This window comes from Panulirus ornatus, chromosome 63 (assembly GCF_036320965.1).
Source record: "Panulirus ornatus isolate Po-2019 chromosome 63, ASM3632096v1, whole genome shotgun sequence".
Lineage (NCBI taxonomy): Eukaryota > Metazoa > Arthropoda > Malacostraca > Decapoda > Palinuridae > Panulirus > Panulirus ornatus.
This window is the reverse complement of record NC_092286.1, coordinates 3864716-3878252: the sequence shown is the minus strand read 5'-3', so window position 1 is coordinate 3878252 and position 13537 is coordinate 3864716. Positions and strand designations below refer to the sequence as shown.

General features: G+C 36.6%; 1 protein-coding gene across 1 annotated transcript in view; it reads left to right on the top strand.

Moving 5' to 3' along the window:
• The first annotated feature begins 3028 nt into the window (after nucleotides 1-3028).
• cert (ceramide transfer protein) overlaps nucleotides 3029-13537 on the top strand; it is a 41367-nt gene continuing 30858 nt past the window's right edge. Inside the window, exons 1-7 of the mRNA XM_071656706.1 lie at nucleotides 3029-3259; nucleotides 5410-5559; nucleotides 5748-5864; nucleotides 8099-8195; nucleotides 9074-9202; nucleotides 11799-11992; nucleotides 12574-12774. Coding sequence (XP_071512807.1) covers nucleotides 3161-3259; nucleotides 5410-5559; nucleotides 5748-5864; nucleotides 8099-8195; nucleotides 9074-9202; nucleotides 11799-11992; nucleotides 12574-12774 — 987 coding nt within the window. The 5' untranslated portion in view covers nucleotides 3029-3160. The remainder of the gene's footprint in view (nucleotides 3260-5409; nucleotides 5560-5747; nucleotides 5865-8098; nucleotides 8196-9073; nucleotides 9203-11798; nucleotides 11993-12573; nucleotides 12775-13537) is intronic.

The window sequence follows — 13537 nt, the reverse complement described above, 5'->3', positions numbered from 1 at the left end:
ATGGCCTTAAAAAGACATCATGGTACTTGTAATATTATTTTGATATAAAAGATTATATTTTTGTCTAATTGAGACCAAGAAGTATGTCTGATAAAATCTGATTGAGGATGGTTGTGGCAAGTATCTTCACCAAGTATTCGAAGCAATGGTCGCGTTTCATCATGAAAAATAATAATTCCTTTTTGTTGTCTAAGAAAGTTTAGTACACTGATTACTGCATAGTTTATGAGCGAATCATGATATATCTTTAGTTTGCCTCTATCCAGTGGATTTATGGCTTTTGTGCTTGACCTACATTTTTCTTATTGTTACTATGAAAAATATTACATTTATTCTGTCTTGAAAAAAATGGCCAGACTCGATTTTAGGCGTCCTGGCCCTCAGGAATGGGACAAATTTTGTCTGTGGACTTTAGAAGTTCCGCGTTATGCCTTTAGCCATATAGCCTATTAACTCACTGCTTGGAAACTAGTCTCAACACAAAAAAAATGATTGTTTTGGACGTCCTTCAATATAGCGCCACGAAAATTTTTCGTGTTTTATTTGTCGGCTACTCACTTATTGCTGTTTCCTTGCTCTAGCTTTCGTTATTTTCCTTTCTTGATCTTTTGCATTGAATAAAAGCCATTTTCGACCGGCAAAGCGTTAATCAATAATACTGATGCAAGGTCACAAACACGACAGGGAAAATAATCGGCATTAGCAATGCATGGTCACAGACATTACATGAAAGGATCATGTCTAATAATCTGTATCGACTTATCTCTGAAGGACACCACCAGAGAGCGATGGTATGGAGAATTTATACCGGTTTGAATAGATAGGCCTATCGACCACCAGCTTCATTGTGGCCCTCACTGTTACGCCCTAAACACCAGTCGATAATTCTGAGCACCTTCATGTCTTCAAGATGATGTTAACTCCATATGCATTCTCACTGAGCACATGAACCTTGACCGATTATCTACGACAGCATCTAAAAGAATACGATAATTCTGTTGCTGACGTAAACATAGATGAGACTGATTGGGTGTAGTTTCAGTAAGATAAAGTTTTAAAACTATATGTAGCTACATGACAAAGAATTCAGCGGTAACAAGATGTACAAAAGTTTATCTCTATTCATGTTGGAGTTATCAAAATCAAATGATTAGAGCGTGTCAGTATTTTACTAATTCCTGAGAGAGAGTCAAGGCAGGTTATTACGCTAGTTCATGTGGGCGGGTATATATCTGACCGCTAATAATGGCGGCCACATTGATATCTGATAACTTGCACTGTCCAAGGTCCTTGTGTACGGAGTGGGCAGTGCATCAGGACAATTGCCTCCAATCTCAGAAAACTATGACAAGGTTTTGCACACGTGGATGGTTTAGTTTCCTGTCCAAATGGATTCGACATGGAGGAAAATGTTCCATCTTACATAAATGAGAGAGAGAGAGAGAGAGAGAGAGAGAGAGAGAGAGAGAGAGAGAGAGAGAGATTGGACGTAGATAATAGATCATTACTGATGATTTGGAACACAAGTAATCAATGATAATAAAAAAGGTGCCACAACACAATAAGGCCAGACTAAAAGATAATAAATTCTATACGGAAAGTTGGCATATTTTGCATATGTATGCGTGGGTGTGAAATTTTGAAGTGATTAAGATAATAAGGAAATCGTTGGGTGAGAAAAGCGACATCAATGTACACCATTACGTGTCATATTGAATTGAAAGAAAAATGACAATAAAAGTTTTTATATAGACAATATTTATCATTCATATTAGAACCACATGTAACTATCTGGAATGTAAGGGAGTGTAAAATTCCCATCCCGTTTACATACAAAACACTGGCCAGGAAAATGTACTAGTGGTAAGACAACTGGATAAGCAATACATCCATATAAAATGCTAAGTAATGGGATGGGAAAGGAAATAAACAGATCCCTTTTCCAAATTTCGTATAGCAGGAGAGAAATAATAAGAACGGTTCTTCGAAGGAATGAAGTTGATGTCGCAACATATCTATCACCAGAAAATAACGTAAGGAGAACTGAAACTAACTTAATAGCAACACAAGTTGAAATTATCTCTATGAACATGATTAGGGAAATGCTTAGCAGTATGTAACGTATTTCCTACCATTTTGGTCTTATAGTGAGAAAAAGGCCCGAGTTACACTGTATAATGAAATAAAAAATAAAGAAGAGGATAGAGGGGGAATATATACCACCTAGAGATTTTTAGAGAGCCACGATAGATAATGAACAGCTTTTTGAAGTTATGTTGACAAGAGAAAAAGAGGACACTCCAAGGGAGGCAAGAAATGTCTTACAGGGACATGACGAAGCATTTTGCTTCGGTGACAAAGTGTCATCCACGTGGAACATGTCAAGCGAAAAAAGTAAATGCAAAGAGGATTATAAAATTCACGAGTCTATGACAGATAAGCAAAGTTAAATAGACTGGTCCTCGAGTGTGAATTACTCCCCTCATAGGCAAATTAGAATAATGATATATGGCAAATTAACACATATATAAGAAACAAGTTCATAGTATTCACAATGTCATGTTATGTGATAATGGATTATTATGACAAGCATATATATATATATGTGTGTATAGAAGAGGACAGAAAGCGGCCCTTTACTCCTCATTTACACCATATCTCTGACACGGCCTCTCGTCCTCATCCTGAACTTAATTTTTATATATCTGTGTACCTTCTCATTAATCATCGTTCTGGAATGTATCTGTAAATGTAAATACTTGTCAAGCATTCGTCGTATTTCAAATATAGGATGAACCTTACTTCACTTGTCTTTCTGTCTGCCCGAAATACTAGAGAGAGAAAAGCGCTGCATTTAGTTATATTAAGGAATTAGTAGTTTAGTGTTGTTAGCGTGAGGCAATGGCGTGTGAGGCAGTGAAGGCTGGCGTGTAAATGGTGTTGGGAGGGCGCGGCGGACGCGGCCGAGCAGGTTCCACTCCTTCGTGTGATGTTCTTCTGTTCTTTGTTATTTATGACGGAATTGTTTGGATTAATTATCATTCACTGCATAGACAGGTGTAAACTGGGCGAGGGACTCTGCAGCAAAACTCATGACACACACTACTGCTTCTGCGGAACGAGGATATAGGTATTTTGTGAAGGTTTAAGAACTGTGAAAATGTCAGAGGACTACGGGAGCTTGACGCTTACTGATGATGACAGTGAGGAAGACGCCCATCCTCACCACTACGCCCACAGACAGCCTACAGAATTACAGGTGTGTAATGAATGTCACCATGTCAGTCACCAGGCACTTCAGATAAGCCCAAGATTTCACCCTAAATAAATGATAGTCATGCTTTCATCCCTGCGTGAATTTACGAGTTTCGATTGTGACATCAGCAGGGATCTCGTCTTGCATAGCTGTCGTAATAAAAAAGTTGACCTCTTGCAGTTGTTGTTTATATATTGTTGGGATAGTGAAAGCCAGACTGAAAATATTTAAGATATGAACTTAGAATACAGGATGGTTATTGTCATTTCATCTCCCATCCCATATCATTATTTCCTGCCATGTATTAGCACTTGGTTGTGTGCTATCTGTTATAATTGTTTTCGTAAGGTGATAAGTATTAGGTGCCATATGTTCTCTTGTATTGTCAGATCATGTTTACAGATATCCGGGCAACAGTTTAAACTTACTGAATTGAAACTGACACAGTGACAGCAGCTAGGTAGAATGGCTTAGAAATCAACAAGTTTGATGTGAAGTGGAAATTCAATGAAGCTGAGAAGTAATGTAATAAGCTTATGTGGTGATATACAGTAACTGTGTTAAAAATGTTGTATTTTTAAACTTGTTTACTGATGATTGTTGTCTTATAGTTGAAATACAGCACAGGCAGATTACTGGAAAGCACAAATTGTGTATTTTGTGAATTTGTTGGTTATGTTTGTGCTATAAAAATTATGATACAGTACTCATATGAAATCTAAAAAGCTAGTAGCTATCTTCCATGTACTGTTTATATATATATATATATATATATATATATATATATATATATATATATATATATATATTATATATGTTTGTGTTTGTGTGTGTGTGTGACTTTTTTTCTGTAAAATGATTTTGAGTACGTGAAGTATAGTTTATGATATCTCTTGAAAGGTTTTAACATTTATATGCTCATATATCAAAAGGTTTTATGAAGGAATGATTTTTTTTATCTAGTAAAAGTTGTTACAATTTCTGAATGAAGACCATTTTGTTTCATAATTCTCATAACTCAGAAAATTACATAAAACATTGTATGTCTTTTAATTGTTGAGAGATGAAGTACAGTCTGATTGGACTGTTCAACAGGAACATATAGTTCTTTATTTGTGTGGGATTTTGATGGAATTCTGTTTTATGATTGAATTTGTATGGTATAAAGTGCAATGACTTCATAGTTATCTGAATCCTTTAAAGCTTGTTGTACAAAATTTTACTTTTATTAACGAGGTTGATAATTAAAAGGGTTGAGACAAGTTTACTGATTCTGTATTACAGTATATACCATTCATGAGAACACACTGACTTTACAAGCCCATTTTGTTCACCAGTCAGTATGAAATGTTTGGAGCATATTAATGAGGTGTTGTGAAGGCAAATGATAGTTCCAGGACTTTAAGATTTAACATATCCTGAACAGATCAAGAAGCTCATACTTCCATCCCATAGCTACAGATGAATAAGAGGGGATGAAGCAGAGTTGTGTATCAACATAAATATATGACTAAAGGATTTCAACTGTAATTCTAGAGGAATTTTGGCCCCAAGAACAAAGTAGAGTCACTGTCTGGCTTTGTATCTTCAACAAGTCAAGAGCTCCTCATGTGCAATATGAGTTGTGAAGATTTGGAAGTCTCCCAGTCTAGGTAGTGACAGCCAAAACATTTACTTTTAAAAACAGACTTATGGATATTGGTCTTACTAAGAATTATTTTATGATGACTTCATAGGTACATAACAGAGGAATTGATTTATATAGCTGTGAGCCTGATGAAGAGGGATCTTGGAGGGTTTGCATTAGTAAAGGATTTTGTGTTAATAAGGCTATAGAGATTTGATGTACTAATGTATTTGTGGAGGAAGGATATAGCTTTTAAGTAGGTTTGACTGTCAGCAGTTATATCTCATCACTGTATGAAATTTAAAGATAATACATATAAATTGTAATAGAGTGATGTGTGTTCATTATTTTTTTCCTCTATAAATGGTCTGAATGTTTTACATAAGCTTAAGCTGTGAAAGTGATTATTTTTATACCCTCTTCTGAACTGTAAGACTACATGTTGATGTACATTTATACTGTATTATATATAGTTTTAGATGCGTATTTTTGGGAATCATGTACGTAATAAAATGTTTTGTTATAGGGCACAGTGTCGAAATGGACCAACTACATTCATGGATGGCAAAATCGGTATATGGTGTTGAAGGATGGAACCATGAGCTATTACAGGAACCATAATGAGACTGCTTTTGGCTGTCGAGGCTCTATAAGTGTTCAGAAAGCTCATGTTAGGGTATGTGATTTTTTACTGTAGTGAGAAAACTCGCTTTAAAGGAAAGGTTTTGAATTGTTTTATAAGTTACTTTTGTTATATGGTGCTTACTGTATATCTCCTTTTATGTACTTTATCAGCTTGAGCCAGTCATTTATAGGATGTGTTTGCCTTTTTCTTTATAGACCATGTACTTTTGTCATTTTCAGCCTCATGAGATAGATGAGTGTCGCTTTGATGTTTGTTTGAATGACTGTGTATGGTACATGCGGACAGGAACTGAAGAAGAGAAGCACCAGTGGGTTGATGCTATTGAACAGCACAAGGTAGGAGGGTTGATGCAGATTGCAAAGTAAATCTCATTTTTTTTTTTTTTTGTGATATTTTGAGATTAGTCAAATTTTGAAAGACGTTTTAGTGTACATTTTATTTATTTATGTAGTAGACATGTGTCTTAAGTAACTTTATTCCTTGTTCTTCAGGGAGACCTTATTGGACATCTGCATTCTGATTGTATTTTTTTATTCACCGTTGCTTCTCTTGCCTTAGTGAGGTAACATCATGATCAAACAAATGAGCAGCCTCATTTGCTCACATCCACTCTCAAGCTGAAATACATAATATGCTGAAATCAGTGTTTACCCACCACATCCAAGCCCCACAGACTATTCCAAGGCTTACCTTCATCAGTTCATAATCCTTGATTCAGCCCAATGACAGCATGTTGCCTTTTGTATACCATATTTATCTGATTCATTCTATCTCATACATGGCTCTTAACCTGCAGAATTCTTGGGTCTGGATATTCCAAAACCTCCTACACTGAATCCTTCCTTTCTCTCCCATGGTCTCCCCCTTCCCTTTCCTCCCTCCTCTTCTGGTGCATAGGTCCCTTATTAGTCAGTCTTTCTTCGCTCATTTCCTGTCTCCAGACTGTTCCAACACACCCTGGTCAGCATTCTCAGTCAGACTGTACTTAAAACCACACTTTTCTTCTATACTGTACTGGCCTTACCTACACAGTGAACCTGCCAAACATCATACATTGTCCTCAAGCATTACCTGGCTCTACATGCTTGTTGTTAAGGTGCATGTAAAAAGTCATCTTTGGTGAGGTTGTATCTTTGTCAGTGGACAGAAAGGAGTACAGTCTCATTGAGAAACGTCTCACTGCAGAGGAGGCCATCATTTCCTTTTGACTGATTTATAGCACAGCTAGAGGAACTCCATGAAGGGGGTCATGTGGTTAATTAGTATAATTATTGTTTTCAGACTTTTCATTTCCACTATGTCTTTTTCAAACTTGTGCATTCAAGGCCCAAGACTCACATCCCTATTTCACTGTTTCAACTACTTTACCTTCAGATATACCCGTCTTTGACATAACAGACCTCTCCTTCCTTAACCTTGTAAGTGCCCTCAAGAATTTAGCTCTCTTGTACTCTATGATCGCATGGTTCTCCCTCCAGGTCCATCCTTTCCAAACTTACGCTCAAACTCTCCTGTCTCATCTGCCTTTTGCACCTCATTACCTTACTTTTGTTCACATTTACTCCCAGCTTTCTGCATTGACACACACACACTCAAAACACTAGTTTCTGGAGTTTCTGTTTAGAGTTTGTTACTGGAGCCACCTTGAAATCTTGCCAAAGTATCCTCTAACATATAAACAACCACTGAACAGTTCTAGTCAGGGATTGGTATCCAGGAAGTTCATTGTGCTTGTCCTTTCCTTTCTACCACTCCAGCAGTATGACCATTCAGTCAGTCACCTTATATACTTTTCATCCACTCTTTGAAATTGATTCTTGATTGACTTGTAGGCTTTACTGTTGGAATTATAATGTGTATGATTTGATATAAACTTTAAAAATTTATGTTTTGTGGTTTGATTTTCCTGCCATTGTAATGAGGCTGGAGTTATAAGCTTCTCCCAAGCCAGTTGGATAAAACCATGCCAAAGACCAGAAAAAAAGTTTCACTTCTCAGTTTAACCATTTCTTTACCCTCCTTATAGATCCTGTATAAAGTCTTACATTCCACAACTGAGGAGGTGTAAGTTTCTTGGCACACCAATGAACGCAGTTGATTATCATACCCAGTAGCATAGTACATTGTCACCGTCTGTACAGTTAGTTTGGATGTTTTTTTAGGTTTTTGTAAAAGATTAAGAAGAATCTTTTGTAACTGAATCAGTAAGTTTAAAGCTTTTCTTTTGTCTTTTGCAATCACAGTATGGTCAGTGGGTGTTTGTCCTTTATTGGCTCAGCCATGTTGGTGTCCTGCTCATGGGGTGAAATAGTTTTAGAATGTCTCTGATGTCTTGTGGTTTATTGAAGTCCAACGAGGTCTCCTTGAACCATGAAATAGGCTGCTCCTTAGTTGACCAGTTATCAGAATGCGAAAATGTATCTTCCATATGTAGAATACTTTTGAATTATGTCCCTCTTATAGTATATTGCATAACATTGTAACACACAGAAGTGGTATGGTGAAAAAGATCACTTGACAGTTATAAGGATTACGATGGACTTGGATAACTTACATTTTTTTTATTCAGTTGGAAAGTGAAGGTCTTCGACGTCATGGTAGTACCATCTCACTCACCTCCAACACCCTTTCTACTACATCTGGCTCTTCCTTTAAGAAGTCAAAAGGTTAGTAGCAGTTAGTAGTTGTATGTGAGAGAAAAATGTATGCCATTAGTTGACCAACTTTATTGTTTACCTCAAGTCATGACTTTTTTTAGTCTTAGCATAAAAGTAGTGACATAGAAGCTTAACACCTAATTTTTGTAAGAAAAAAAGCTACTGCCTTGCCTACCCTCTTTATGGGGCCTCCAGCAGACACTTTGTTATTTAATGGGCTAGATTTTATCTCATTGATTTGTTGAAAAGTTATTAAGTATTCAGAATTTTGCTGATAAACCATAGGTGGTGTGAGAGGAAGACCAACTGTTACATGGACAAATAGAGTGGAAGAATACTGGAGTGAGAAAAGTGGCGGAAGAATACATGGAATGATATATGCCATGGAGGCATTTAAGGATAGGTGGAGACTCTTTTGCTGTGGCCACCCCTTGACAGGAGTTCCTAGAGGAAATGGGCATCAGAGATATAGATAGATGGATCATTGTATCATTTTGGATATTAAGTCAGTGATACTTCTCAATTTTTGTTGATGTATATTGTAAGCAATAAAATGTTGTATTGGCTCCATTAGTTGTTCCTAATGCTACCTCGCCTACCTAGGAGATAGTGAACACATATGAAAATAAAGTTTTTGGCTATGAATTTTTTCATCTTGACAGTATGGACTCCACAGAAATTCATTTGTAATATCTTTGATTCTAATTGTTCTTAAAATTCCATTTCATACAGAATCTCTTTTGATTTAAATTTCACATAATATAAAATGCTTCAGTAGCTTTGATTTATTTGTATGTTGAACTTTACTAACTTTTTTGAATGTTTGTATAATGTCTTATCAAATTAACTTTTTGAGATGTTTGTATAATGTTTTATCAAAATTCCAGGATTAAGGGAAAAGCTAGCAGAGATAGACACATACCGAGACATTCTAATGAAGCAAATGGACACCTTGCAGTCATACTTTGATGCTTGTGCTGAAACTGTAAAAGATGTGAAAAATATTGAGGCCACATGTAAGTGGATTTCATCTTTAGTCATTTTTGTATATTTACCTTTCTTTTATATGCAGTTAGAGTTCAGAAAATTGTGGGGTCATGTGCACACATTCTTAGTAATTCACATGTCTTCTTGATCTCTGTCAGGGCATGCTTGATTTCCCAGCCATTAGTGATAGGGGTTGCACACTATTCTTAAGACACAGCTTCAGAGCTTGACATATTTGTGCCAGCTTCATGGTTTAGCATTTTGTGCCAGGTGCTAACCTAGTGTTAACTCCGCAGCACCTATAGAGCAAAGCAACAGCTGTATTACAGCTAGTAGGCTTACTCAGAGATTGCTTTTCTGTTCCCAAGTAAAAGGGTGATAGGTCTGGCAGAACTTGAGTTTGTACAATGTTTTTATACTACAGAAACAGAAGACAATCAATCACATACATCATCCATGAAAATGTTAAGTAGGCAAGCAAATCACACAGCCTTGATGCAATCCTGTATTTAAAACAAACCACTCACACATACTCAGACTTGTAAGAATTAGTTTCAAGTAAAAGACAAGCCTTTTTGAAATATCAGCTTAGTCATAAAGATGAGTTGTGCTGTAACTCAGACTATGCAGTGAAAATAACTCTTAAGGCATGATAACAGATTACATAATGAACTGGGATGTGAGTTTTCTACCCTCTTAATATCAGCCAATAGGATATTTATTAAACAAAATTCAATTGGGATGTAAGTGTGAAAGGAGAAAAAACTGGAGGAAATGAAGTGTTTGAGATATCTTGGAGTGGATGTAGCAGCGGATGGAACCATGAAAGCGGAATTGAGTCACGGTGGGGAAGGGGCAAAGGTTCAGGGAGCATTGAAAAATACGTGGAAGGCGAGAACGTTAGGAGAGCAAAAATGGGTATGTTAGAAGGAATAGTGGTTCCAACGATGGTATATGGTTGCGAGGCATGGGGTATAGATAGGGTTGTGCGGAGGAGGGTGGATGTGTTGGAAATGAAATGTTTGAGGACAATATGTGGTGTGAGTTGGTTTGATCAAGTAAGTAATGAAAGGGTAAGAGAGATGTTTGGTAATAAAAAGAATGTGAGTGAGAGAGCAGAAGAGGGTGTATTGAAATAGTTTGGTCACATGAAGAGAATGAGTGAGGAAAGATTGACAAAGAGAATATATGTGTCAGAGGTGGAGGGAATGAGGAGAAGTGGGAGACCAAATTGGAGGTTGAAGGATGGAGTGAAAAAGATTTTGAGTGATCAGGGCCTGAACATAGAGGAGGTTGAAAGATGTGCAAGGAATAGAGTGAATTGGAATGATGTGGTATACTGGGGTCAACGTGCTGTCAATGGATTGAACCAGGGCATGTGAAGTGTCTGGGATAAACCATGGAAAGTTTTGTGGGGCTGGATGTGGAAAGGGAGCTGTGGTTTGGGTGCATTACATATGACAGCTAGAGGCTGAGTGTGAATGAACGTGACCTTTATTGTCTTTTCCTAGCGCTACCTCGCACGCCCGCGTGGGGGGAGGGGGATGCTATTTCATGTGTGGCAGGGTGGGGACAGGAATGAATGAAGGCAGCAATTATGGATATGTACATGTGTATATATGTACATGTCTGTGTATGTATATGTATGTATACGTTGAAATGTATAGGTATGCATATGTGCATGGGTAGGCATTTATGTATATACATATGTATGTTTGTGGGTTGGGCCATTCTTTCATCTGTTTCCTTGCACTGTCTTGCTTACGCGGGAAACAGCTACTAAGTGTAATAAATGAAGACGAATAAAATGTGGGGGGAGGGGGTTGTTATTTCATGTGTGGCGGGGTGGCGACGGGAATGAATAAGGGCAGACAGGTGAATTATGTACATGTGTATATATGTATATGTCTGCGTGTGTATATATATGTATAAGTTGAGATGTATAGGTCTGTATATGTGCGTGTGTGGACGTGTATGTATATACATGTGTATGTGGGTGGGTTGGGCCATTCTTTCATCTGTTTCCTTGTGCTACCTTGCTAATGCGGGAGACAGCAACAAAGTATGATAAAAAAGATAACAAAAAATTTGATGCTATTTTATCATCCCTGAGCTGCCACAATTGAATTGTAGGCTTGGTTAAGATTAGTGAAAAATTATGAATGGAGAAAGGACATTGGTTTTTTATCTCTCACATTGTTTTTGTTTGAATGACAATGATCATCTGGTTTCTTGCCTAATTGTTAAGCTATATCCTCACAACCTTTCCACATGAATTACTTTTTATTAATCTCAAGATGCTGAGTTCTTTCTAAGCATTTTTTTCACTGTAATGACAAGAATATATTTCCTTTGCATAGGATTTCTATTAATCTAAAGATGCTGAGTTCTTTCTAAGCATTTTTTTCTTTGTAATGACAAGAATATGTTTCCTTTGCATAGGATTTTGATATTTTTGACACTATTATGCCTAGGAAAAATAATTTCTATTTTTCATGCTGCTGATAGTAAACATCAATGGATAATTGAAAATACCGTTGGTGGCCATAGATTCCTGTGGCAGAGAAAGGTGAGCAAATATGAAAGAAATATTGTAAATATTCAATTTTGTAAATTTTGCCACAGGTAATGGCCATGAGCCAGACCATGATGGTGTTGTGGAAACAGCAGTGGCAGTGGAATGTGGCCCTGGAGAATCTCCTTTAGCTGGAGGAAGAAAATTTTCTCATCGCCATCCACACCCACATGTTAGCAAGGAAACTTTGCAGAAGCATGGTGCCTATGCGCTGGATTTTCGCGGAGAAGCTCTCACTTTCAAGGTAAGCTGGAAGGTTACTGAGTACTCCTTTGATATAGGGTTGTGGGCATTTAGTAATTTATTGGTAGAGGCTTGAATGTATGGATTCATTTTGTACTTTTCTCTGTCGAAGGAACTTTATGGGCTCTTTATGGAGAGTATAACCTTCTGTGTAGTTTATATATCTAATCACAATGAAAATGTACTGAGTTTGGATATTGTATCTGTTGATGTGAGATTATGCATAAGTTGAAAAATTAGCCTTTGAGGTGATGTCAGATACCTAGACAAGGACAAAATATTTGAAGCAGGTGGAATAGGCCAATATCTTTGAAGTGGATTGGATTACCAAAGTTTAGGAGAGATAGTGAGTATTTGGTTCTTTTGGCTTTCCTGTTTGATTAAGAAAAAGATCATGATTGGATGAATAGACCTTTTTGAAAATCCATTTATTTTATCTTAGGTGTTTATGAGGTTTAACATTTCTAATTGTTTTTATTTTATATTTGTGCTTTTTTAGTGTGTACCATATAGATATTCAAAATGCTGTTTTGAGTTTATTAATGTTTTTGTGTGCATTGCTAGAGGTAAATTTTTTTATAGGCAACAACAGCTGGGATTCTGACCACCTTAAGCCATTGTGTAGAAGTGATGAACCAAAGGGAAGAGTCTTTCAAGAGGCGGTTGGAACGAGAAGTAGAAAAGCGAAAACGAATAGAGGAAAAAATGAAGCATGCTCTTTCTAACAGTGCACAAGAAGAACCAACAAGAAGAGTGGTGGTTATGGGGGGACCAGATTATGAGGTGTGTTATATATATATATATATATATATATATATATATATATATATATATATATATATATATATATATTTTTTTTTTTTTTTTTGTCTGTTTCATTCATACCTGCTCATCTTTTCCAGCCAGTGAGATAGCACTTTGTTTCATTCATACCTGCTTATCTTTTCCAGCCAATGAAGTAGCCTAAGCCATAGAAGAGAGATCCATCTTTGGATCCTCTTTTGTACTTGCCTACCAAAGATGATGATATAGGAGAGAAGGATTGCCAGCCTCCCTCCACTGCCCATTAGTCACCTACTATGACATGTAGGAGATACATGGTAGTCTTTTACCCCCTATTCCTAGTGATAACTTTGCTAGAATTACATATTAAGAAATGTTTGGTAAAACATTATCTTAATCTGTCAGATGTCATGTAGTTAAGAGTGCTTAAAGAGGATGATAACACTGAGATTATATGATTGTTAATGTTTCAAATTTAAATATCACCAGAGTGTGATTTAGGAGCAGCATTATGGTCTATATCTATATCTCTGATGCCTGTTCCATTTTGAACTCCTCAAATTATGGCAAGGAGAAAAAAGATACTTTGAGTTTTCTTTTAAATTTTTTGGGTAAAAACACATTTTTTTTTTGTCAAAAAAGAAAAAGAAAAGTAAGTGAACACATGCATCACTTGTTTAATTTCCTGGTCACATGGTGACTCTTTGGTATCCAGCAGCATTTTCATAACATAGATATTTCAATATGTGCAAATGAAACCATT